The 26,521-nt window shown below is 40.7% G+C and overlaps 3 protein-coding genes across 3 annotated transcripts; 2 read left to right on the forward strand and 1 right to left on the reverse strand.

Moving 5' to 3' along the window:
* Positions 1-1,860: 1,860 nt before the first annotated feature.
* Positions 1,861-7,661, forward strand: LOC103715145. Its single transcript, XM_008802683.3, has 2 exons — positions 1,861-2,040; positions 7,195-7,661. The coding sequence occupies exons 1-2, from the start codon at positions 1,930-1,932 to the stop codon at positions 7,480-7,482; spliced, it is 399 nt and encodes a 132-aa protein (XP_008800905.1). The 5' UTR covers positions 1,861-1,929; the 3' UTR covers positions 7,483-7,661.
* Positions 7,662-8,516: 855 nt separating this feature from the next.
* LOC103715146 lies at positions 8,517-10,055 on the reverse strand. Its single transcript, XM_008802684.3, has one exon. It carries the CDS (start codon positions 9,897-9,899, stop codon positions 8,763-8,765), a length of 1,137 nt encoding a protein of 378 aa, XP_008800906.2. The 5' UTR covers positions 9,900-10,055; the 3' UTR covers positions 8,517-8,762.
* A 2,919-nt stretch (positions 10,056-12,974) lies between these two features.
* Positions 12,975-14,913, forward strand: LOC103715147 (dnaJ homolog subfamily B member 3-like). Its single transcript, XM_008802685.4, has 5 exons — positions 12,975-13,287; positions 13,367-13,454; positions 13,591-13,670; positions 13,900-13,956; positions 14,433-14,913. Exons 1-5 carry the CDS (start codon positions 13,177-13,179, stop codon positions 14,538-14,540), a joined length of 444 nt encoding a protein of 147 aa, XP_008800907.1. The 5' UTR covers positions 12,975-13,176; the 3' UTR covers positions 14,541-14,913.
* The last annotated feature ends 11,608 nt before the right edge of the window (positions 14,914-26,521 follow it).

Consider the following 26,521-nt stretch of genomic DNA (forward strand, 5'->3'; position numbering starts at 1 on the left):
AAAATCAAAAAACAATACATTCCGAAGAGCACTAGGCAATTCCACCTCCCCCATCCATAGATGTACATTCGAGTGGTTGGTAATAAAGGAAGTCACCCATCCATAGATGTACAGCCATCCCATCACAAACTATGGTCCATATGTCTCTCAGCAGTGGGTGGTGATCGCTGACCCCTCTAAAACCCATAAAGTCCATCCAATGATCATCGCTGAGTCACTTTCCAAATGGACCATCCTTGCCTGCAAAGCACGTCGCACATAACACAGTCCAGAACAGACCGCTCTTACTCTTCTTCACTTGTTCTCCTCTTCCTGTCGGTGGCTCTAGACCCTCCTTGTGGCACGTTGCATGTACTTGGCGCACGTGTTCACCACGCCCATACCGTGTGGAAGAACGCCAATCGCCCTTGCTATCGGAGGCTGCTGCTGCTACCGGCACAAATATTTCTATGGGAGGTGGCGTTTGGATACCTTCAAAAATGTGTTTACGTAGCGGCAGAGGGGGAGGGTGATCGGAATTTTGACCGGGTTTCGAGGCGTGCGTTGGCTACTTCATGCGATGGCTTTCGTGGCCTTTTATTTATTCATGACATGATTCGATTTTTTAATTTAGTTAATACGAAAGTTCAAGGTCGTCGGGCTGTTTGCTTGAATTCATTTGGATTTGGAACAGTGGGAGAAAACAGTTTGATGCAGACCGGTGGGAACGCAGAAAGTCTCCTAGTTTAATCTAATCAATGTCTCTCTTATTAAAGGTTGGATAAAAAAGCACCTACTTTTATTGGGTAGAAGGCCTTGTAAACTAATTAGGCAATGAATCCAATTGAGATGGCTTTCGTTTCGCAAGCCTCTATGCTCCCTGTGGCTCGTCACACATACCTCCAGTGGCATTCCATCCATAACAACTCCGAGATTCTGGATTATATGATATCACTGGAATTTGGAACTCATGTGCTCCTCCAAACAAGTACCAACTACTTGTTCTCGGGTTAGGTCAGGAAAATATATTGCCGTATTACATGGTATGATGGGACTTAATCTTTTGTTTTTTTGAGAATGACATCTGCTTATGGAAGTTAAATGATTTATTAGTTTAAATAATAAATGAAGAAAGAAGCTAAAAAAAGTGTTCTTTAAACAGAATCCATGCTATGAGAATTCTACAAGTTGTGCTATTTAAATCTTATTTGTTTCTTTGTGCTTCTCGGCCACTAGAGGTGTTCTTTATTTGTATATGTGCTGGGCATATGTGGCATATGGGAGGAATCATGCATGGATGGCAGTGATGCATATCTAATCCAAAAAATGAAAAATCTATTAATGTAATTTTATATTTTATTTTTCTGCAGAATATCTTTACCAGCCGCGGATCTCACCATTAGGGCTGGCCCAACCCTTAAGCGTCTGACACAGTCACTTAAGGCTCCGGCCTAAAATAGGCTCACCGCAGGAAAGACTTCAAAAAAAAAATAAAAAAAAGATCTCAAAAAAAATGAAAAAAGACCTCAAAATATTTTATCAATGCTTTATTGGGAAAAAAAATTGATTACAAGATAAAAAGAAAGAGAAAAATGAAAAAAATATACATATGAAGGAAAAAAAAGCAACTATATTTATGAGAAAGAGCTTATCGGAGATACTTCTCGGCTAATTAATTAATTTAATGTTGGAAATATGAAGAACCATGTAGGAAATAGAAGCAACGTCGTTTTTTATTTCAAGAAAAATTTTGATTTTTTTTTAAGCTATATGCCACATAAAAACCACAAATAGCTGATCCAAACCTTTAATCCATTTATTTATTTATTCGTTTATTTAATATTATAATTTATATATATATATCTATTTGTTTCCCTAACGTTCGTTATATTTCTAGTCATGTCTCATGACATGTTACTGCGGTGGCTGCCCGAAAGTAGGTAACGGAGAATGGCGTTCTCATCTCTGCGGGCTTTGGTTTCATCACCTCCCCCACCGGGCGGAAGGGACTCCGTTATCAGACTGGAACATGCGGTTCGATTTCCGGACAAAGATTTCCAGGTACTGAATTCATAGATTAAAGAACAAAGATACCCAGATTCTCCGACTTGAACTTCTTGGAAATCTCTCTCTCTCTCCCCCCTGCTAAAGAAATTGCCGTTTTGATCTTGTAATAGTAGGAATGCTACCTCGCCGTTCCTAAAAAATGAGATCTTGGGTCCATTTGATCATTTCTCACAGGAGAAATTTATCGCCCTAGACTTGTTCCTCCTAATTTTTCGTTCAAACATTTGTAATTGCCATGGAGTTGAAGGGCAAAGCAACCTGATAGAGTGAGGGATCGGTATTTGCTGCTTAGAAGAAAATCTTTCGGAACACAACCATTTGTCAGTATTGCTAGTTGAATGAATTTGGAGTTTATGTGTCGTTCTTCGCTTGTGAATTTATTACTACTATATCTTCCGGTCCAATTTGATGCAGATAGTTCTGACCATTTCACTGAAGATTGGAGCTCATTTTAGTCAGAGAACTCTTCTTAGTATAGTAGAAGGAGACTGCATCAATGCTGGCTATCAATTACGCTAACATGAATTTTGATGTTCTTTAAAAATTAAAGTGAAATTCGAGGTTGCAGTAGAGATTGTTGATTAACCTTACAGACTTTGATGTCTAACATACATGTAAAAAACCACTTCGCGATGTTAGGTCATCTGTTAATCCAAGAAATCAAGGATGCATTTGCAAGCTGAAAGGATTCATGGAATTGAAACCGGCCAAATTAGCATGTTCAAGAGTTTAACTCAGTATGTCAAGGGATCATTAGTTCTGGAGCTTGTTGATCCTTTATCGGCGACTTGTTACAATGTGTGGTTTTCATTCACCATACATAAATTTAACATTTAAGAAAGTTCTAGATCGGAATATTTAAAGATGAACTTCATAGTGTTTTTCTATTATAGAAAACTTTATTTCTTTGATCATATCTTCTGTGAATTGATTATTTTGGTTATATCTTCTTTCCATTTTGATGCCAAGAGTTCTGCTTGTTTTATCAGCAATAGAAAGTAGGTTCGAATGGTGGGACTTACTTAGGAATAAAATTTGGTCTGAGATCTCTCTGTAATGTTGTAGAACGAGACTGCAGTAATGTAGGCTTCCAATGGGGCTAAAATGAGTTTTGGGGTTTTTTAAGATTGACTGGAGAAGCTTGAGGAAATTGAAGGAATTCGTGGTCATAATAGAGATTGTTGATTAACAGTACAAACTTCCGGAATAAAGTAATTTAGTTCAGTAAAGATCACTTTGAGAGTTGAAAGAGTTCATCCAATTGAAACTGATCATGTAAGAACGGCCCAGGTTTTGTTGTGCATTCTGACCATATATCCTGCTATGTGAAATTTTAGTTGTATTTGAACTTGGCCTATCTTGGGACCGTTGGTTTTGCCTTGTTTTAGTAGGTGGCTTACATTCATCAAATTTAAATTTAGCAAAGTTTTAGATCAGAATATTTAAAAATAATCTTCATTGTGGTATTCTTCAATTGCGTGTTCTTTTCCTTTACTTATAAGATGGAAAGGTATGGTTTTGCATGTAATAAAACTTCATATTATGCTCCTTTTATAAAAAAGTTTGAGGTGCAAATGTTAGCTCAACAAAATTACATGCAAAGAAAACTTCTTTAGGCTTATTCAATAAAGGCGTTGCTGAAAGATTAAAATATGACCAAGAGATATAGACCATTCACATGCATAGATTAGGATGTGTCTTATTCATTTATTGTAATCCTCTGACCTGTAAAAGCAGTTTGGTTTACTCCTATGAGAACTAACAAAAGGAGCTAACCTTGATGGCATCATTTGGCTATTGGTGAAAGCATACTAGTGCTATTCATGATGGCGTAACCTAGTTTGAGAATGGTTATCAAGGAACATGTTATTTAAGCATTGTTGTTCCAGTTGGCAAGTTGTTCGTGTATATATGAGTGTAAGTGCAACTATCAGCCATACTAGGAGAATAGGTTAATTTTACTTACTTATATCTGCATTGTAAAATTTATATAAGTTTTTTTATACCGATGAAAGCTATCTAGAACAAGTTTGGTTTATAAAAATTATGCAATTTCTAGCTCAAGGGTTGTTTGGTTGATCCAAGAGGATCACCAATCGCTTTGTGGACTGCTCTAGTTGGATAGGTCAGAACAAGGTTTAGGAGCAAGAGCCACCACATCCATGACTCAACCATGAACCAAAATTTCTAGAGACTATAACTTACTCATCTGGCATTAGCTTTCAGTATGTCAAGCGCCAAGATGAAGATCTAAACAAGTACTACAAGTGAGTATCCACCGCATGCAGTGGCCGAAGGCCTACAACAACATTTAGGCCTTTAAATAGGCTGATCAAAGTAAGAATTTCCTTTTCGGAAAGATTTTGATTGGGCATAACTCTAAATCCGAGAAGAATTAGGTGAAGCAACTAAAGATGAAGCTGATGTAAGAGTTGAGATCTAGCTTTAGGAGGATTTTAGTTTTTTGATGAGTATTTCCACCAGTCATGGCTATTTTGGGAAAGCTATAACCTCTTGTAACTAGAAGATGAATTCGACTTTGATTTTGGGACCTGGATCTTACTAATATAAATAGAGGGATCAGTTTTATTATTTAGTTAATGAAAGAAAAAGAGGATTTAGAACCCTACTTTCGCAAATTCTTATTTTTCTATTATTCTCTTTGAGAAGTCTGAGTTGAGCAGGTCGAATTAAATTTTTTCTTCTCCCCAGTCGAAACATTTATATGTCAATCAATTCAAATATGAAATTTTCAGCTAAATGTCAAAGTGTACATCCTGTTTTTTCTCCTTCATGGGTTTGAGTAAATGATTCTAGGGAACTTAAAATGTACTTTTATTTATCTTCCAACTTATTCTTCTGCATTAAGTAAGGAGATTAGCAGATGATCTAATCGCTCAACTAGATGAAATTTATGGTATGTGGTAGCTAGCATTTTTTTTCTTATTTCTGTTGGAACATTGGCTGGAATTGGCCCTATTGGTATAGTATTTGCACTTTGTTGCTTTGATTGGTTTATGGGAGAACTAATAGCTTCAATCTATTACTATTTGGTTCTGGTGTACATTGTTTAAAAGTCATATATGGAAAAATTGGTTGTTGCATGGATGAATTTCAAGCTTGAAGAAGAGAAACATGTATGAATGGAAGAAAAGGAATGAAGATAAAACAAACTATGGGAATGTGAAGGTAATTAGGAAGCAAGTATTCACATTTAAATAACTCAATTATCTTGTATTTGTTCATTATTCTTGATCATTTTGTGCTAATCGATACATATATACAATTTCCCAACCTCGTGTGTTGTTCTTTAATATCTTTCAATAACACTCTGTATTTGATCCTACAATTATCCTATTGATGCCAAATTTTGATTTTTCATTACATATTGCATCTATTCTTTTTTTCCCAAAAAAGTTCATCTGATGTTAAGGAAATATGTTTTTTTACATAATTAGTGAAAATGTTTATAGAACTTCTACTTGTATTAGATATTTGGGAATAAGTGAATGTCATTGGTGTTAGCTCTACTCATTGTTCACTCTATGAATTTCTTTTGTTTTTTGCAAATAAGATCTTTTCCCCTAAAAGAAAGTTATGCATTATTGTCTTTCAAGAATTTTCATTTTTCCACAATGTTGAGCATGCAATGCATTGCATTTGTTGTGCTATAGCTGTAACTTTAGATTTGTTCGTGTATAAGCTGAGTATAACAAGTTCTGTGTAATATGATTTTTTCTTTTTTTTTGACCGAAAGGAATTGCTAAAAACTTGTATTGCATGCAATTTAAGGCATCAAACATAAACCCATATACCGAACAGTTCTTTTCCCATCCCTCAATAATATGATCTTAGGGCAGAAAGCAACTTATTGTGGGCTTGTTGCCCAATCTGAAATGCTCTCAGACCCCATAGATATGTACCACACTTGTTCATCACCTATGATCGTGAATCCACCTAAAAACTTCCATTCTAATGCTGTTCTAGAAAAATCATTTTGTACCTATAAACATCTGTGCTGTCACAAAGTATTTTTGTTCCATCTGATATCCATGCTGTTTTGCCAAAAAAAAAAGGAAAAAAGAATCCTTAATTCCTTATGCTGTAGATCCTCCGTACAGACTGAAAATGATATCTCTAGGTTGTGAGGCGAACTTCATATCACCCAATCTTAAACTTAGTACAAATTGCTATTTATATAAACTAGCTAGTCATCAATTTTCAGAAAAATAAGATTATAGTATACATTATAAATTGTCCTACAAACTGGAAATCTTTGTAAGGAGATGTGAATTGCTAATGAAGAGAGACGTTGAAATTCTTTAAGATATGAAAATGATTTAGAAAATTTTAATTATAATTGCCTATCCAAGGGACAAAATAATTATATATTTGGAAAATTTACCTGTTGCTTATTGTGAGCTACTTTTTTTCTCCATCATATAGGAACTCTCGGAAAATCAGAGAGCTAAAATAGTTATACTATACCTAATGGAAGCTGGAGATAATTTATGGATAAGATTTAGTGATTATGAAGTTCTGTCAATGAACATGGATTTTGTATTAAAAAAAATACAGAACAAAAGTTATATGGCTTCTAGAAAGATTATTAGAATGTAAAATTGCACAAACTTATCCAGGATGTGAGATGACAAAAGGATAAATGAAAAGGAGAAGTTTTCTCAATATGGTCCTCTTTTACCACTTCTGTAGATTGCTGGCTAATTGATCTGATCATTGTAAGTATCAGCTCGATATGGAAGTATTGTATGTTCAAAAACAATCTCATTGATGCAATAATAAAAAGTGGCATTTGACAAGATAACCATTTATATTTTTCTTGGATAAAAGTTTTTCTTTCTTCTGCCTTTTGATTCTTTCCGTTGCTCTGTACAAATATATATTCTGAAGAGCTCTAACTAGGAAATAGCAATGTCTCCTTTCATGGACTCATTTTAACATGAAGAACCAATTCGTTGCTCTTCCTTTTATTTTTTTTCTCCTATTTCCATTCACATTCCTTGATTTTTACGCAAGCCATATTGTGAATCATATTCCTCATAATGTTTATACTTTTATGCAGCTTGTTAGCTAAAAGTAATTAAATTCCCATACTTCGTGGTGACTATACTTTTATTTTGCATGCAGGCAAGAAGCAAAATTAGACCAGCAAAGCTTGTAGGCAACATATCACGAAGAGATGCAATGACCTGCTTGTCTGCTACCCTGTTGGCGACCTTCCTGTGGACTGAGCCTGCTGAAGCTCGTTCTGTGAAGCCAGAGACTAGAAGAAAAATCAGGGAGAAGCTTGACAAACTTAGAGAGAAAGCAGGAGTACCAAAGGAGAAGATGGAGTCGAGCCCTGACAAGAAGGATAGACTGCCAACTAGTCCATCAAACAGTTTGAACTTACCTTCCGTCGAGGCAACCCTTTAAACCTACCTTTCAGTTTTGTTTCCTTTAGGGCTCGGTATAACCTTGTATTAATACATAATTGTTACAATTGCTAGATTTTGCAACCTATGATAGTGTTATCAACCTTTCTTGATGCTCATTGAAATCACTTTAAATGCTGATAAGAATTGCAATGAATGCAGAGTAGAATGCTTTTAGAATCTTGGAAATGAGGTGAATAGGGATGGTCCTGAATCTTATAAATTCCCCTGCATCTGTAAAACCTTCATATTATTGACAGATTGTAAATGGAGCCTTTTAGTGCTAAATAAATACGGAAAGGTATTGTTAAACCATGTATTTTACCAATGGAATCTGCTTTTAAATGTAAACAGCAAATTTATTGTCACTCAGTTATCAGGGAAAGTTTATGCTGGCTCATTTGGGGAAGGGGTAGAAACCATCAGAGGAGCCGTAAACCCCAAACTATAATATGACTCACCTGTTGGATCTTGCTCTTATATGCTCCCAACTTGAGATGATCACACAATATATAACTGGTTTTGATCTTTCTCATTGATTCCATTTCAGTATTGCTACTCTGGCCTCCAAATTGCTTTTAATTCTGATTGAACATATCCTTCTGTTTTAATTATCAATCATTTCTGCTTAAAGACCTGAGAATTAGGAGCTGGGCACAAGATTAGACTAGAATTAAAGTTATAGAGGACAAATTTAAGCTGCCTTCACGCTATAAAACTTCACAAAGCTAGTCCAAATAACTTGCATTCAATCTACATCTCCAAATACAAAACTGTTTAAGTTTAATGTAATTTATATTTCCAGATCATCCTATCTTTTGTTTATCCTTCTAGGCTTCTTTCTTTTTTTTCTTTTGGGTGAAAAAACTTAAAAACCTTCATCTCTTCCCGATTTTAGCATTTCTTCTCACACACCATTCTACAAACTTTAACCATTCTTGCAAGCTGCAACCTAATCACTTGCCAAATTCCACAGAAACCATAGCCATTTGATCTCATGGTGAAAGTAAAAGTATCTACATCCTCTTCAAAAGATAATAGAAAGCCTGAGCATGTATTCAAAGCGTAGTTCCATCCATTTAAACTCAACAAGAGGAGTGGTAAAGAAAACTTGAGAATTCAAAAGAATACATCAATCACTACCATGACATTCTTAAAAAAGATCATAAGATCATGAAAAGCAAAAATATGGAACATTCCTATCTAATAACAATAACGAAGATATGTTAACTAAGAGTAATATACAGTTGTTCACTCTCTCCTCCTTCCCCTCGAGCTTGTTCATGCCCTCTTCTTGTTCATGTTGCTGACCAGTTGCCCCATCTGAAACCTCCAGTACATGAAATAAGCCAAGCCCAATCCTAGCATCACAAATGGCCACACCGTCTCCCCTTCGCTATCCCTCCCCCACTCCACCTCTTCTATCCTATTCCTCTTCCCCTTGTACCCCCCGTCATCGCCCTTTCCCAGATTACCCCCTTCTTCTTCTTCCTCCGGCGTCACCAGGACGTATACCCTCCTCCCCTCCCGCACCACCACCGCTCTCGCCTGCCCTTCCTCCATCGCCGCCTCGTCGTACACCGCCGCCGCCGACCACCCATCCTGGCTCGTCAGCCACCGCGTCGCCCTCCCCCCGGCCACCACTGCCCCCCCGTCGCTCCTCATCGCCACCCCCTCCGCCTCCGCCGCCAGCCCCTTCTTCCCCCCGACGTCCATCACCGAGCGCGCTGCACCCCCCTCCGTGTCCACCTTGAACACCCTCCCCGTGCTCCCCTGCACCGCCAGCAGGAAACCCCGGCTCCCGTGCACCACCCCTCCCAATCCCCCCTCCGCCGTCGCAGCCTCCGGCCGATCCTCATCGCCGGGGGATTCCGGTGGGGAGTAGATCGGCGATTTGGAGAAGACGGTCGGATTCCCGTCCAGATCTACCTTCCAGATCAGGTTCCCGGTGGCGCAGGTGACGAAGGCGTCCCCGGTGGTGGAATCCACGGCGACGCCGCCGGGAACGGAGGCGGGGTCGGGGAGCGCGGAGGAGAAGATTCGGCGGTGGGGGCGGGGGGATCGGAGGTCGTAGGCAGAGAGGGTGGCGGGGCGGGCGAAGGCGACGAGGAGGCGGCGGCGAGGGTTGTCGACGGCGAGGACGAGGGCGGAGGAGTCTGGGGGGAGGAGAGGATCGGAGACGAGGGTCTCGACGACGCCAGCGTCCGAGACGGAGGAGACGGCGGGGCGGAGGCGGGAGCCGATGAGGAAGTGCTGGGCGGTGGGGTCCCAGGCGAGACCGGCCGGGGCGAGGCCCGGCGAACCGAAGGTGATGACGTGGCGGCTCCGGGCGAGGGCGGAGCCCTCGAGGAGGAGGAGGAGACGGAAGAAGACGTGGAGGAGTCTCTTCGTGGATGAAAGGGAAGAGGGGGAGAGCATGGTTTTCCGATGCCTGTAGGTGGAGACGAAAAAGTTTCGGGTGGATTTTTGTGTGAAGCCGCAGCGCAGGAATTGAGTTTGATATGGGATGCTTTTGGAGTATCGGTATGTTGGGCCTTAGCACTTATTATACTACTACTTTTCATTGGACGGCTGATATGGTGCGATGTACCATCAAACATATTAGCTTTATAACGTCCAAACAAACGTTATTTTGTTCGTCTGCCAGATTGCTATACATGATCAAATAAGATACATGCTTACAAAAGAGGGTACTTGGCATGAAAAATATTTAAAATAAGCATTCCCTTGGTATCTATAGAGTAAATTAGTTACTAAATAGGGAATGATATGGTAAAATTCAATGTCACCCAATTTAATTGCACGGTTAATGTGCTACTTCGTAATTTTTTTTTTTTTTTTTTGGTGAAAACGGCAATTCATATAGCTCTAACATGAGTACATCCTGCCAAATCAGAAAAAAGCAAAAAATACAAATGCGGCGGTAGCTCTACTGTGGATGTCCAGTGGAACTCCCCGGAGTGTCGTGCAACATAGAAGGCGACCCAGTCTGCAGTCCTATTCGCCTTCCGGAAAATGTGTATGGCCTGAAACTCGTCCATCTCCATAGCCAATCTGCGAGTCTCCCGAATGAGTGGATACCCATCTCCATACCTATCAGCACCTCGGATCCAATCTATGACTATGGAGGAATCCCCCTCAAGGTACACCCGTCCGGCCCCGAGCACCCGCCTCGCATAGGATATGCCCGCCCAAGCTGCCCACAGCTCTGCCCCAGCAACCGTGAGACCTGTCGAGCCTCGGCCTCCCACTGCAACCAAACTCCCAAAATGGTCTCGGATAACAAATCCAACCCCTTCCGACCTCCTGTCCGTCGCCACACTGCAATCAAAATTCAATTTAAGATAACCAAGGGGTGGGGTATCCAAGAAACAACGGCAAATCTGACGCTAAAACAGCACTGCGGGTACCCCAGATGTCCCTAGTCATCCCAAGTGAAGACACGGCAGTACAAGAAAAGACCTCCTCGGCCTGAAGCATAGCTCTCTCTACCACCATCCTCGCCGAGAGCCTCCTGCCCTCGAACAGTCGAGCATTCCGATCCAACCAGATGTGGTAAGCCAGGTATGCTCTAAGAATCCCCTCCTCCGCAAGCCTAGGGCTCCGCACCGTGGCCCGCAGCAAGTGTATCAGATCCTGTGTCGTCTCTACTGAGTGGGGGATAGGAGCAGGAGACGACCTCCATATCTCTCTAGCCCTAGGGCACTGCAAAAGAACATACCGAATGGTCTTCTCGGTATCCGGACACACCTCGCACCCCTAAGGGACCCTCATGCCCCGCCTGACTAGCACACTCCTGGTAGGAAGGCAGCCCCAAGCCACCTTCCAGATGAAGAGCGCCACCCGTGGATGAATCAGTATCCTCCAGATCCAACCTCCCTCAATCCGTCTAGCTGGCTCCCTACTAAAAAAGGCATGTAGATCCCTAGCTCGCACCTGTGATCGGCCCGACGGCGCCCAGATCAGCCTGTCAGACTCCCCCTGAAATGGCACCGGAAGACCCAAAATCATCTCTGCCAGTTGCCCCCCAAACACCTCTCGTAACAGCCCCCCCTCCATCTGTCCTCATCTGGATCCAACAGGTCACTGACCCTCTGGCCCGCTAGTCGCACCGAGTCCACCATGGTCGGCATACGGCTGATCGGCACAGCGGTCACCCAACAATCCTCCAAGACATCGATGGAGCGACCATCACCAATAGCCCATCTAATCTCCGATAGGACCACCCCTGCTCTGGCACACATCTCCCGCCACACCAGAAAATGGTGGCGGGCTGCTCTCACACCGAAAACCAAAGCCCCATACTTGGCCCTCATCACTAATAGCATGTACAGCATATAAGTTGTAAATCAATTGGGCAACAAGATTGTTAAGCCTGACTTGGGTTTTCAATCATTTTTTAAATTATAAAAGATGGTTTTTGGAAATCCTTAGATACCGAGGTAAATGGTCTCAACAATCCTTTTCTATATCTTCCTTTAACTGTCCCCATCATTGTGTCAAAGGCTCTTAAATTTTGCTCTCCATTCGCATACATATCATAAGGATATTAGACAGAAAAATGATAATTTTCTAAAGTACTTCCACAAAGGTAGAGAGAATGATGTTTGAGTTGAAATATTCAAAAAATAGATAACCAAAAGCATCATTGCAAAGATAGCAATTTAGTAATATATCTTAAACATGCCGAATAATTTTTCTAACACCGGTTTTATGCCACCTAGGCAGCAACATCGTATTTCAGTCATAGGCTAAATATAATACATATTTATAAAATTTAGGTTAATTGATTAAATGATTGGGTGCCAAAATGATGGAGATGGTGAATTTTATCCCTGTATATTTTTTCATCAAAAAAATTGTCCCTGTATGTCATGTTAATTTCCACTAGTTACAAAAAATTCCTAGTGCCAAAACTGGAATCCCTTAGCATTAATCTTCACAATATCTTCCTATTTAGCGCTATTTATGACGTTTGAATTTTAACTCCTTGGGATGACCGTCTCGATTATTTCAGTGGATGTCAATCGGAACTGATCAACACAAAAAATGGGCCGCAGATGGTCGCCCTTTCGGAAAGCGAGAAGGGATAAAAGCGAACGCCTGCATAAACCCTTGAGTGCATCATGATCGCCAGAAAATATCTAATCTTCACCGCTCACCCCATATCAAACGATTGTGATCATTTGGCCGGCTGTAAAGGCTGGATTTAGCTGGAAGAACCAAAACCAACCGGCGCCTGTCAAAGTTTTCTTTTTTATTATTTTTTGGTGGTCCAAAGTCCAAAACCCTGTTTTGTATTTATCCTAGCTTGTTTCGTAATCCATTCCACTATATCGCACCCAGAACGACACCCTCACTGTGTAGAAGGTGGGCCCTTACACCAACTAGACGGTTTGGTCGCGGCATTGGTGACTTTAGACTTCAATACTTCTGTACAGATTGAGGATGACGTGGCTATGACTCTGCTTCTATCCGAAAATATCTTCTGAAAAGATCCACGTTGGCAATCGTATCGTTCCGCCACGGCCGCTCCGGAACTTTCCCGACCGAACTTTCCCGGGCCTTCCCCTCCCCGAGATATCTTCTCCCCCATCTCTCTCTCTATAAAACGCGCGGGATGTGACCGCTTCAGATCCTGACGACCATCGGCGTTCGAGAACGGTTTCCTTCCACGTAACGGTTTCTCCGGCTAATGGGAAAAGAGCAGTGTAGCGGCCGGCCGGGATCTTGTTACGCCGTGCTGGGCGTCCGCCCGGACGCTTCCGCCGGCGAGATTCGTAGTGCTTATCGGAAACTCGCGATGGTACGTACCTCTTCTGCCTCTAATATCTGTTCGTCACTAGTGAGATATTAATTGAGTAATTGGTGTTTAATGGTAATAGAAATGGCATCCGGATAAAAGGGGAAGGGAGCCATGGCTGGCGGAGGAGGCCAACCGGAGATTCCAGCAGATCCACGAGGCTTACCAAGGTAATTATACATGGGATTAATTGTTGTTCGTAATTAATTACAGTTGGTAAAGTCCTTAATTTCCAGTTTTTGACGGTAAATGGATGGAGTATGAAATGTATATATTAAAGTTAAATCTTTTCTGGTGTTGTGGCAGTGTTGTCGGATGAAAAGAGGAGAACATTGTATGATGCAGGACTCTACGATCCGGTCCAAGACAACGAAGACGAAGTCGAGGTACGGATTCTATTCAGGTTTTCTCGACCCTGTTCATTATTTATAAAAATATAAGCTATTAGCCTATTAGATGATACAAAACTTAAAGGACTCCTCTGCTTTGTGTTCCCGCTTTATCAGTGTCTTTGTAGCGAATCAAACGGAGAGGAGATTTAGCAATAAACATTTCATCGTAATTTCCTGTCTACTGATACTGTTTCCTTTATTTATTTATTTTTTTTTTTTGAAGGGATTTCATGATTTCGTTCAAGAAATGCTGATGCTCATGAGGAACGTGAGGAGAGAGGTAATTTTTATTTATCTTCCACTTGATTAAGTTTTTTCAAGGATGGGGTGGCTGCTTCTGACTTCATGATCATTAAAAACATTTCTTTAGCGCAATGAAGACAGTTAAAATCACTTGTTCCAAAAACTTATGCTTAGATTTATTTATATATTTTATATTTTATTACATTTTTTCTGGGATAATTTAGGACCTCTGATACTATATTAAAATCACTACTTATTCCAAAAACTTAGGATGATAAGATGAGATAGATTTATTTATATATTTTATATTTTATATCAAGACTATTATAGAAAAAATTTAGAATTTTTAGCGGTGCCACACAACAGTGTTTTTTTTGTCAGCTGTAAGAATGTGTAACTTTGCCGTTTAAATGGAATTTATTCATTCTTTTATATTTCTTTTTCCTTACACTTTATTGCTGTCAATACATGGGCTAAATGTGTGGTCGATGATGGTGGACTCTATCATCACAGGAGAAGGAACATAGTTTGGAGGAGCTGCAGCAAATGTTGGCCGAGATGGCACGCGATTTTGCCACCCCGCTATCATCGCCTCGTTGGTTCGACTCTCCTTTAATTTAGATAGAGATCGATGTGCAAGGTTTTTCAGACTTCAGTGTAAAGATGAATTCTTTGTACACATAGGAGAGAGTTTAAGGAGACTTCTTTAAGCGTTGGTCTTATGTGCTGTTATTGTACGTTAAGTTGTTTGGATTGCTTCAATATTTGTATGGTTGCTTGATTGGTGGCCTGGGGTGTATTAATTGCACGACCTCACCACTGATTGAACTGCGACAATCTCCGACAAATTGATTGCAAGTGTTCGAGGGCTAGGTCTAAGGTGGACTTTGTACACATGTTGGACTTTTGAGTTTAAGCATCAGACATGTTAGCCTAAACTGTACTCTGGATGAACAATCCTATCATAGTCAACTACAAGCACATTCCTAATGGCCACAATCTTGACAAAAACAATCATGTTTAGAGCCAGGTTCTGATCATCATGCGTAAGAGAATAAGATGGAATACAGCTTATTTATCTTGAATTTATACCTTGCTTACATTACCTAAACTACAAATTGTGGCATATAGACGGCTCTTGCTTCAAAGATTTAATTTGTGGCTGCTTACATTGCCTAAATTACAAATTGTTGCACGATCAGTTGTAGTACCTACGGCTCTGGCGCTAAAAATATTGTGGTGGCTTACATGGTGGATCAGCTCTGGTTGGATGTTTGTTTTGGTAACTTTTTGGTGCAATATCTCTATTTTAGATAGTGAATCCTAATTGTAAAACTGATGAGGAATAAAATTGATGTTAGTTAGTCGATCTCTAAACTCGTTTAGATGCATTTGATGAGGTCATATTGATATACATCCTCATAAACCAAGCCTTCCGTCCCTCTTTTCCTCCAATTGCACGCGAGGAATATATCTTCTTTGTTCAAGTCTCCATCCAATTGCACGTCCCTCTTTTCCCCCTTCTTTGTTCGTAAAGTCCTCTGACCACTAATATCTATCTATGGCGATCTTCAAACTCCAAGGGTCATAGAGCAAGCACAAATTGATGAGGTTGTATCTGACATTCCTACATGCCTGCAGGGGAATGCCTATATGCATGTGGGTGCAGAGCAGCATGGACGCCATTTGGGAGTTGAAAACCTCTCTAGTCCGAGATTTTTTGGGAGGTAATTTGGTTCGAATTGTAGCCATCCATACATGACATGTAGCTATATTTGAATGGGTCGCACATGATGTGTTGCACCGGAGGCACACCACCATTGTCGACCCTTTCTTGGAGCTATCAATAACAATGGTCATGCATAGAGCTGATTATCAGGCGGGTCTCGAGCCTAAACTTTATTTGTTTTTAATCGGACCTTGGGTCGGGCCTATGTAAATTTGATATATTTTGTGTCCAAGCCAAGCTCATGATCAACTTTAGTCATGCATGATGGAAAGGATAATATATGTTGCATAACTTGCAACGCATGATCAAGTTGTAGATCTCCAAATACCTAAGCTGGGTCTAATATCTATGCGTAATTTGATATAACACAACACAGGAGCTAGTCATGATCTCTTTACAGGTTTCTCAGCTATAAGAATTCTATTCTTGGAAGCTAACTAGATAGAAGTAACCCCAAAATAAGGGTATATAAGGTTCGCATATTATAATTTGAAAAGTTGAATAACATGAAATAATTTAACCTAAATGGGGAGGATAATAACCTTCCATATTTCCTATCCCATGATGGAACGTGGCCACTAGCATGGTATAAAAATGAACCTGTCAGTGCATCAGGTTGGTTGGATCGTGCTGGGTTGGTTTGAATATATTTATATATATATATACATAGGTTACATTGCTTTGAACCGGTTTCCTAAAATCTCAAATTGAAGCTAAACCAATATTTTTGGGTTCAAAACTTTCTCAAACTAAAATCAAATCAAATTTTAAAAAAAATGATCAAACTGAATCGAGAAATCAATTTGATTGCGTTTGCAGTTTGGCTGATTTTCTATGCTCCTATGCGAACCTATTTTGAATATTCCTAGATGAGTTTGAAAATAAGTGTTTTATCCAAGTGCCACGTCCGGTTAGTCTCTCCTTTCCCTACGGGCCTACGTTACTCCACTTGTACGTATGTTCTCAACTCTTCCCGTCCTTACATGAACGGGCTGGCGGCGGGTCTCCCTCCTTTATCTAGATATGGGTCTGAGGAACAATGGCAGTTGGGTTGGTGATTCATTTGACGGGGTACAGCAAAATCAGTTTACTCTTTTAATCTGGAATCATTAACTAACACTTACATAAGTGGCAGGTTTGGAAGGAGCTTTGGAGAGTTTTGCAGGGGAAGACTGCATACTTATCAAGAATGTTGGTATCTAGGGGTTATTTGGGATGGAATGAGTAAAACATTGGGGGTGCACCACCCTTTCCTCATGAATGAATGGCATGCGGATGAATACTTAACACCAGAGTTTCACGTTAAGCATTATGTTTTACCTCTGCCTTCGATTTTATTATGGTATATACGGAAGAATAAGAATTTATTTGTTTCTAGTTCCAAGAGAGAGAATTTTGTACGTGGCTCTTATCAAAAAGCTAGGCTAGATGCTTGGCGTTAGCTTATGTCGCATCGTCTCATATAAGAAATAAAAATCCACAATTTTAGTAGATTCGGTAGGAACCATGCACCACCTTCGAGTTGGATCCAGGCTAACACAGATGACTGATCTTATGACCCTAGCTAGGAATGATATTGCTGATGCTGCTTTTGTTTAAGATGCTCTGATGGTTTTCTCATGAAGGAACCCGATGTCTCCTAGGCCATAGTCCCTTATACACGGTGTACGTCTTGAGCAGTTTCGGTGAGAGGAGCCCTTGGATATATAATACGTCTACTTAGCTACATTATTTGAAGAGTATAAACTTGTGCATGCATGTACGTAGAGATGTAAATGGCTAAATGCGGTGGCAAATTGACTAGCAAATAGAGGATGAATGGACTGGGCTAATGTAAATTACATTAGGTGTCATTTTATGGATCTTGATGTTGGGCTTGGCTACGTCCATTTCTATTACAGCCTGAAGTAGTGGTTGCATAACTGTTTTGTTATATATATATATATATATAAAATAAACATATAGAATCCATGTATATATATGTAGCTCTGGTTGTGTGCGTCTCACATGGAGCTGGCTGGGGTCGTGCTCCAGCTTGGATTACACCTAACCCCCCCTAAAACACATGCTTGGACGGTTGATGTCCGCATGATTAGGGCACTCACATGGGGATGCTTTCAAGACAAACTAAGATGGTAGAGAGAGCCACGTATATATAAACGCGTCGCTCTCCCATTTCTGAACAACGTTTTTCCATGCACGCACCCCTTCTCCACTTCATGCACAACACCGTACGTACGTAGGCCAAGAAAATAAAACCAAACACCACCCACCAACGCCTTTCTCTACGCTTTCCTTCTCATCCATCGTTTCCAGCCAGACCCAGTTAAGGCCTCAAGGAAATAGAAAGAAGAAGAGAAAGGCAACATCGATCCTAGAATTATCTCTTGAGAAGTCGGACAAAGACATGGGGCACAAAATGCGACAGGCTAGCCGGAAGCCACTGCTACTACTTCAACTCGTACTCCTGGTCATTGTGGCAGCTTCCAAATTGATCGGATGCTCGGCCTTGGAAAGGCATGACGAGGTCGCCGCATCTCCACCGGCACCCAATTCAGAGATGAACTGCCCGTGTTCTCCCTGCGGTTGCCCCGTAAGTCCGCTGCCACCTCCGCCACCTCCGACGCACCCAACCTCGGATTGTCCACCTCCGCCACCTCCGACGTATCTCTATATGGAGGGTCCGCCGTCAGAGAATTCGTATCCATTCGCACCCTACTTCCATATATCGGGTGGTCCTCGGAGCTGCACTGCGCTGCTGCCAGTTTACGTGATGTGTGGGCTGTTCGCATTGTGGGAGTTCTGGTTGTTGTGAGGTTCCTAGAATCATGAATAGTATGCCTTTTTTAATGCACCCATCTAGATTTGTTTTCTTTCTTCTCTAATTGTACCAGGAAATTTAAATGAAATAGATCTTGTTCTCTGGATGGTTATTATGGAGAAATATTCATGTCTTTGATACTCTCTCTCTCCTCTATTTACATTATAGCGGCACATTGATTATAAGAAAATCTGTGCGCTTAAGTAGACTTCCTGGTCATAATCAAATTGATCAGTTCATCAAAAATAATTAACTGATTTTTGCTATGCAGGCAGTTTGGACGTACGTCGCGTTCCGTCGTTAAAAAAACAGAGAACTTAGTTTTGCTCATACGGTTTGCAGAACAAATGGGAAGAGTTATTTCTGATCTTCTCCATTTTTACCCTCTTCCGAGACTTATGAGAAACATCTAAATAGTGTTTTTTTGTTTTTTTTTTGGCTTCTTTGGCTAAAACCCGGCAGGATAAGCCGGGATCAGAGCACCGAGGTCTTTTTTTTTAATCCCACGAGAAGCAGTCCATACAACCACTAAGTTCTCTCTCTCCTGCTCCCTCCTTTTCTATCCCCCGCGTAATGTTCCTGGACTCTCTCCTTGGATCATGTGGGAAGCTCCCAAACAGGCCTTTAATGGAATTCATCAAGTCAATCAGACACTAATTGTTCCAATTGAAGCAGTACAAATTCTTAAAGACCAAACATTTTAAAAGGAGATTAACATGAATAATTCTTATCAGCCATTTGACGGATCTCCTTGTTGCTGCTAATGAGTAGTAGCAACACACAAGGTTTGTTGAGATTCATTTGCAAGTTCTAATTTTATTAGAAATTTGTTGAGTATTACATCATAGTTTTAATGTTGGATTTAGTGTTGGTGCATAGTTTTAATGTTGGTGCAGGTTAGTAGTTGGGAGGATCTTAGATCCAACATATACCAGTCCTTGGTCGAAAAGAAACAAAACAGTGATTGGATGCGGATCGGTCCTTGGTTATTGGCGTGTAAACAGTATTCTATTTCTAGTGGCTTAGACCCTAAGCTTGTGTTGGAGAGTGTTTTTGTTGCTATATATCCGAGTCTTCTATGTGCGCCCTCCTCTGTTATTCATAGCCTTCTTTGAGAAAGAGTTGCTCTCATTCCATGGTCTTCTCGCTATATTAATGGCATGGAGACCTTCAAGTGAAGATTGTCCATGAGATTTTGCAGCATCTTTATTTTAGTAATTAATATTTGTTTGTAGCTCTTTCAAATTTATTTGTTCTCGCAAACTTGTTTTTGTACTTGGTATCTGTTCTTATGCTCCTGAGCTGTGAGCTGGCTAATTTTATTCTGCAAATAATCGTACCGTTTTACATACTGTCAGATAGTTTGTAAATTTTTCTGCAAGGTTCAACTGGATGGTGAGGATTATCACAAAGTATATATACAGCCATTTCCAACCCATGGACCATCAGCTCTCAAAAAGAAAAGGGGATAGGTTGGAATGGAAAAGAGTCCACATTAAGGAAATATGAATTGACCTAAAGGGAGAAGTTAACATGAAGAGGTTTCTTGGTAGACTCCACGCGATGTAAGATAACCATGTTTTTGTCTTTAATGCCTTTAACCATCTTAAACAAGCATTAGAAAACAAATAAACATATTAGCTTTCGACTTTTTCTTTATTCCAGTTTGTCTTTAAAGTATGGGTGCAACCGAGCCGAGCCGAGTTAAGCAGCTATAAGTTTGGATTTGAATTGATTCAAAATACTCTGGCTCGAAATTCAGCTCGAACTTGACTGGATTAAAAAATATATATATATATGCTTTAAAGGCATGTATATCTCTATTTTATTTGGCCCTTTTCTGCTTTACTTGAGCTCGTTTTGCACAAGCAAAAAACAAAGAGTAAAGGCTAGAGTAAAAGTACTTTTTGCCATTTAGAAAGCAAACGATTTTGTTGCAGAACACCTGTTAGTAGCGAGGACTTTAGTCCGTGCATAACTAGAAGAGTCATGAAGAGGAAGAAAAACCAGCACACCTCCATGGTTTATCAGGGGGATCTAACTCCCTTTAATGCCTAAGAAACTCAAAATCTTTGTAATATTGAACCACCAAATTGACCTGAAAGGAGACCCAAACTAAACCCATCATGTGATAAGCCATCTTCAGATCATAAAATTAGACCTAAAGTTAGACTTCTAAACCAACTCTGCCCGTTTGCAGCCCTAATAGGCCATGACATGTCGTCCATTTAAATAAGCAATTCGAATTAATTTATTAACAAACATGGGTTCAATTGGCCTTCGAGTCTAGAGATCTACCAAGTCTCTGATTCTGCTCACAAGAATCTTATGGGCAATAAGTTGAGAGTTCAAAATGTGGTCCAATTTTCATCTTGTTCCATGCAAAACCAAATATTCTGCTGATTTTTAAATCTTGAAGACACGACTAGTTATGGGGCATAGTTTTATTCTTGTTAATTTAGTAAATTGATGCTTTCATGTGTTAGGTCCCGGATACAGCTATTAACTTCCGAAACAATAGCAACAACATGTGAGGCAAACGGCGATGCCTTTCTAGTACATTACCAACTAATTATAAGATTATTTAGACCATCATACAATTATGCGGGAATCTCAACGCCGTACTTTGAACTCGGGAAGGTTCCGAAGAAGCATGGTTGGGTTGGTGAGCCCCCACGTATGACCCTCCAATAGGACGCCGCTTCTCGCTGCCTAAATCATCGAGCTGTCATGATGATGACTGCAGCTTGCAAAGAAATAAACGTGGCGAAAGCTGCTGTTTTCTCACTCTGGTGATGACCCTGATGGGGTCCCTGCATCCCTTGAGTCAGGAACTAAACTATGTGAGAAGGTCCTTTACTTCTCTCCCCCTTTGCCTCAATAGGACCCGACCAAGTGGACGTTTCTTTATATGCATTCAATGATAATAATAATTGAATGCTTGACACCCGGTCAAGAACCCTATCAAGTTCACACAACTCAAAGATTCGTGCCCCTACAATTTTTTTTTTTTTTTTTTTTTTTGCTAAAAGAAAAGGGAAAGGGGGGAGGAAGGGACAAGCCCACCCCCGCGTAGCAGCTCCGACCACTGGGCCCCCACCCCGCCAGGAGAATGTTCGATGCGGGTAGACCGAGTCGTGTGTTGGGCACCCCGACCTATTTTACTTATACCCTCCCCACCCGTGGGCCGGCTCAGTTATCCGACCCAACTCTCCGTGTGAGTACGTCACACCTGGCACCACCCAGGCTACCAGCCGACCAGTAGCGCTTCCAGACCCCGTGTCCAGGCGTGGGGCATCCGGTCCCCGAATTTAATCGACGCCCGTGCGTTTCGAACCTGGAACCACTTGGTTGGAAGCAAACGCCCCGTTCCAACTGGGCTACCACCTTGGTGGCGTGCTTATTTTAGCCTATTCTTTTGGGAGGCTTTTTTTTTTTTTTTTTTTCTGGATTTCGAAGTATTTTACTCTCATACTACTTTGGTAACTGCTCAACACTTCACCTAAAAAAATAATTAAAAAATAATTAATTTTTTTTAAAATAAGTATTCAAAATTTATCCAACAAATAATTGGTCTAAAACTATTTACATACTCTCTCTTTAAGCTCTATCATTCTTTAAATTAAAAATCTAAATCTATTCAAATTCAATTACAAATATGTATTTGGCTTAAATATATTTAAGCTGCAGTGTCTTATAATTTATATAGATTATAGACCAAATTTGTTTCGATAATACCTGTAATAATCTAAAATTTTATTTAAAAAATAGTTAAAAGCTATTATTTATATATATATATATATATTTTTTTTGGCTCTAGTGGACAGCTGATCTGGAATTCAACAAACATCTAGACGCTCCTCGCAGCTTTTACCCTTTGCCTGATAGTCACTGTCCTAACTTTACCCTCTCCCAATTATTGTTGCACCTCCTCTTGTTTACCTTCTTATCCTTCGTTCATGCGCTCCCCAACCTCTCTCTCGCTCTCTCTCGACCATGCTTTCTAAGCCCTCTAAGTTCGTCTCTACTCTTCTCTTCTTTCTACTAGCATGGAGATTTCCTCAGACGGGTTTCTCCGACAATACTCTGCCGGAATGCCCGTATCCGTGCTTGCCGCCGCCATCCACACCGGCAGAGCCTGAAGGCAGCTATCCTCCTCCGCCGCCTGGGACGCCGAATTCTGAATACTACCCTCCACCATCAGGTTCCGGGACGCCGAATTCTGGATACTATCCTCCACCGGCAGGTTATGTACCATACTACTACCCTCCGCCTTATAGCAATTTCCCTGCACCTCCCCCTCCCAATCCAATCCTCCCTTACTACCCTTACTACTACAAGTACTCGTCGGCTCCGTCAGTTATAGCTCATGTTGGTGCGCCATTCATGGGTTTGCTCACATTGTCACTGGAATTTCTTCTATGCTAGTCCATATATATGTTGTGTTTTTCTTTCTACTAGTTCGTAACTTCTGTTTTTTTAAAAAAATTTGAAGAACTATTGGTGCTTTTGGTTGATGTATAACTATAGGATAAGGGGGTTTTCTTCTGCATATTTTCAAATTACTGCTCATAGATTGCGCATTAGAAGCTAAATGATTGAGGAGGTGATCGCAGAGGGGAAAAATAGATATATATGTGTGTGTGTGTGTTTTTGTTTCGTTTTCTTCGAAGATTCTAAAACCATAGCATCTTGCAATGAATTTTAATCTAATAAGATAGGATTAATCAGGTAAAAGAAGAGAAGTTTTGATATATTGTTTTAAAGTAAAATATATAGCCAGGCAAAACTAGAGTACATATGTTTCCCAGTATTACTTATGTTGAGCATTCTTATCATTCTTGGTCCTTGGATGGGGGACTGTGGGCTGTACTCTTCAACTATATACACCAAATTCGTTTGCTTTGAACATCTTGGGGTTGCAGTTACTGATATCTACCTCCATTTGTTACCTGAATTCGTAGATATCATGCATACCTTTAGCAAATATATATGTGGAGATTGTTTTGTTCTTCCTCAAATGACAACCATATTAACGTGACAAAGTATAATAATAAGAAATGAGTTCCTTTAGTATGAAATTCTAAAAGCTCCCTTAGAGGTCAATGGTGGCGTACAAAAAATTCAATTCTTTAGCCAAACAAAGGCTATATTCGGGGAGAGTGGTTTACCACTGGCATGGCACTCATCTGCTGCCGTCTGGTGCAAGGTCACCGTCCCGGGCCTCTCGGCCATCAAATCAAGATAAAAGCAAGCCGCGCAGTGTGGCCCCCTCCCATGCTAATTTGTGGTTTCCAGTTCACTGATCGTGATAAGGGACGGCCATGATTAGGATTGACGTGCCATTTTGATGTATGTATGTCATCATGATCGTAGGCAGCCGGATTCTTGGTCTCTATATATCCGCTCTCATCCTGCGTCAAATAACTTCCCTATCATCTATATGGAACCGTTGGCCTGATCTCTCCATGCGTAGTTCTAAAATAAATAATAAAAATGGCATTATTGAGTTAGTGATATTGTAACTCCTGGTCTAAAGAAAAAATCATTTTATCTCAGGGTATATGGTTGTAACCTGAAAAGTATGGACTGGGCACTTGGAGAATTGAGGTGTCTAATTGTTTGTGAAAGATGGTTGAGCATGATAAAAACTTCTAGGGTACGCTCGATCCTCGATGAAAATTGGAATCAGAATCGAAGTCAGAATAAGAATTGATGAGAATATGCATCAAAATGGTCATATTCTCTTCTGGCATATTTGGCTTGTGACTGGAATCATACCAGATGGAAATCTGAATTAGATTTTGAAAGATTGGGACAATCTCATTTTCATTTAGAATGGGAATGAAAATAGGACTCCAACCAAAAAGCTGGAATTATAGTTATTTATTGTCATGCCCAATCTAAAGCTCAACTCCTTCGCCTGAACATACCCCTAATATGTTACAAACAGAGCTAACTCCATAAACTGTTAGCTGGCAGAAAATATAACACAAAAACCCTCCAGTTAGGGGTGGATAGCAGGGCTTGGGCCACACAAATTCAGCCCACGCTGCGCCGAATTTAAGGTATCGTACGCCCATTCCATCCCAAGCCTAGTGCTTGCTTGCTTCTTTTTTTTTTTTGGGTAGCAGAGTGAGAAAACTCACTACAAACAAAAGAAGGGAGTACTCCCTGCGTCTGCTCTCATGAAGAAAGCAAATATTAGGGAAAACTCTTCTGACTTGCTTGAACCTAGCCTTTCTCTAATCTCCAAGTATTCATATATCAGATCAGGCCAAGCTTGGCTCTAAACTAGGCCCAGCAAGGAAGTTGGATCTGAGATAGTTCATTGCATTCGGCCATCCATTTGTAGCTAGATATATAAAAATTATTATTGGTCAAAATCATGTTTTAGTAAATCTTTGGAAGCTAGTTAGTTCTATGTGGACTTGTGACCTACATCGAAGCATTAGTTGACTCAAAAACAGAAATAAACAGCCCTTCGAGGCTCGAATTTAAACACCTACCTGCGGAAAATTGGGGCACATTGAAAAGCTTAATGGGGCGGTTTGGCCTAGTGAGTACCTGAGAATTGGAAATTATCGCTTGGAGGTCCACCTTCAGCAAGCCTGCCTTTTCGTACTTGAGAGACTACATCAAAGCATGTATCCTACTATGGAGCATGACCTTAAAATTGACCATACATGATGGTTTTAGAGGCTCCTCATCAATAATACAACATACAACAGAGATTTAATTAACATTATTAAGCTTACAACTAGGCTGGATGTGGACCAGATCAATCATGATCTACACCCAACTTGGTTTTCTTTGCGGCATTGACTTTATATCCAAACCCAACCCAATTTTTGGATCCGTTAGTTCATTCGGGCTCAACTAGGTCAGTCATGAACCAGTCGCATATCAACAAGGTTCATCATATCAACACATGCCGTCCGGTACTAAACATACCATATCATACAAGTATCAAACCACACTTAGTAAGAGGGTCATGCTAACTCTCGGTATATCTAACTAATCTCTATATCAGGCATACTGATACACTATCCGCATAGTGCCGATACAGGATGTCAGGGCACGATTGGCTCTTGGATGAGTGAAGTCAGATTGAGCTGAATGGGTCCGATTAATCTAATGTTCTGCTCTTGCCCAGATAAGCCTAGTTAATCTAATGTTCAGCCCACGGATCACCTCCCTTCTTCAATCTTCCAGCTCCTCCATCATCGTTAACAGCAGGGTAGGGAGATGGTTCCGCAATACGAGAGGACTAGAGCAGGATACTGTTTATACTGGTGGCCGACTGCTTCACCAGAATTAGTAGAAATCGGAAACTTGATCACTGGTATTGGCCCTTGCGAACCATCAGGCCAAATCCAATGCCTGTGGTACGCCGACGACACACCACTATTTAGCAGCCCTTCAAAGGATCACCTGACCATTCTGAAGCTGATCTTATATTCATTACGAACTTCTCAGAAGATAAACTTCCACAAGTCTCTGATGGTGGGGCTTGGCACTTCAGATGGTGAGACAGCCTCCTTTTGGCTCGGTTCTTAGATCAGCAGCGAGCCACTCAAAATCTCTCTGCCCCAACCTATTCCTACTTGCCAAAAAAGCAGCAATCAGCCTCGCCAACTTTCTCATGCAAAGGGACTGCTACAGCAACTTCTTTTCCCCATTACCTTCAGTGGCCAGAGACGAGTAATTCATACTCATAGGGCTGGACCACAAATTAAACCACCCAGCCCATTTGCTCCCAATAAGGAATAGCTGTGGTGTGGTGAGCGAGTGCTTCATGGTAATACGGTAGAACAGAATATTCTCATTTCCAAATAACGAGTACTATAAAAACTATTTTACTCCCCTAAGATCACCCAATCATCACAAGCATTTTAATCCACAAGACCAAACACCACCCAAAAAAAAAAAAAAGGTTCATACGCAAACGATAAAAAACAACAGACTTTTCTTAACTCCCCCCTACAAGCCAAAATTCTCCTTCGCCGCCGTTGCAAGCGAAAGAGGGGGGCGAGCAACACACCAGCCAAG

Source organism: Phoenix dactylifera, chromosome 11 (genome assembly GCF_009389715.1).
Source record: "Phoenix dactylifera cultivar Barhee BC4 chromosome 11, palm_55x_up_171113_PBpolish2nd_filt_p, whole genome shotgun sequence".
In the NCBI taxonomy this organism is placed as follows: domain Eukaryota; kingdom Viridiplantae; phylum Streptophyta; class Magnoliopsida; order Arecales; family Arecaceae; genus Phoenix; species Phoenix dactylifera.

Coding starts and splice junctions, on each gene's coding strand:
- LOC103715145 (XM_008802683.3), top strand. CDS start 1,930: ATGGCGTTCTCATCTCTGCGGGCTTTGGTTTCATCACCTCCCCCACCG. Junction 2,041..7,194: donor TTCCGGACAAAGATTTCCAG/GTACTGAATTCA, acceptor TTTTGCATGCAG/GCAAGAAGCAAAATTAGACC.
- LOC103715146 (XM_008802684.3), bottom strand. CDS start 9,899: ATGCTCTCCCCCTCTTCCCTTTCATCCACGAAGAGACTCCTCCACGTC.
- LOC103715147 (XM_008802685.4), top strand. CDS start 13,177: ATGGGAAAAGAGCAGTGTAGCGGCCGGCCGGGATCTTGTTACGCCGTG. Junction 13,455..13,590: donor GATCCACGAGGCTTACCAAG/GTAATTATACAT, acceptor GTGTTGTGGCAG/TGTTGTCGGATGAAAAGAGG. Junction 13,957..14,432: donor TGAGGAACGTGAGGAGAGAG/GTAATTTTTATT, acceptor CTATCATCACAG/GAGAAGGAACATAGTTTGGA.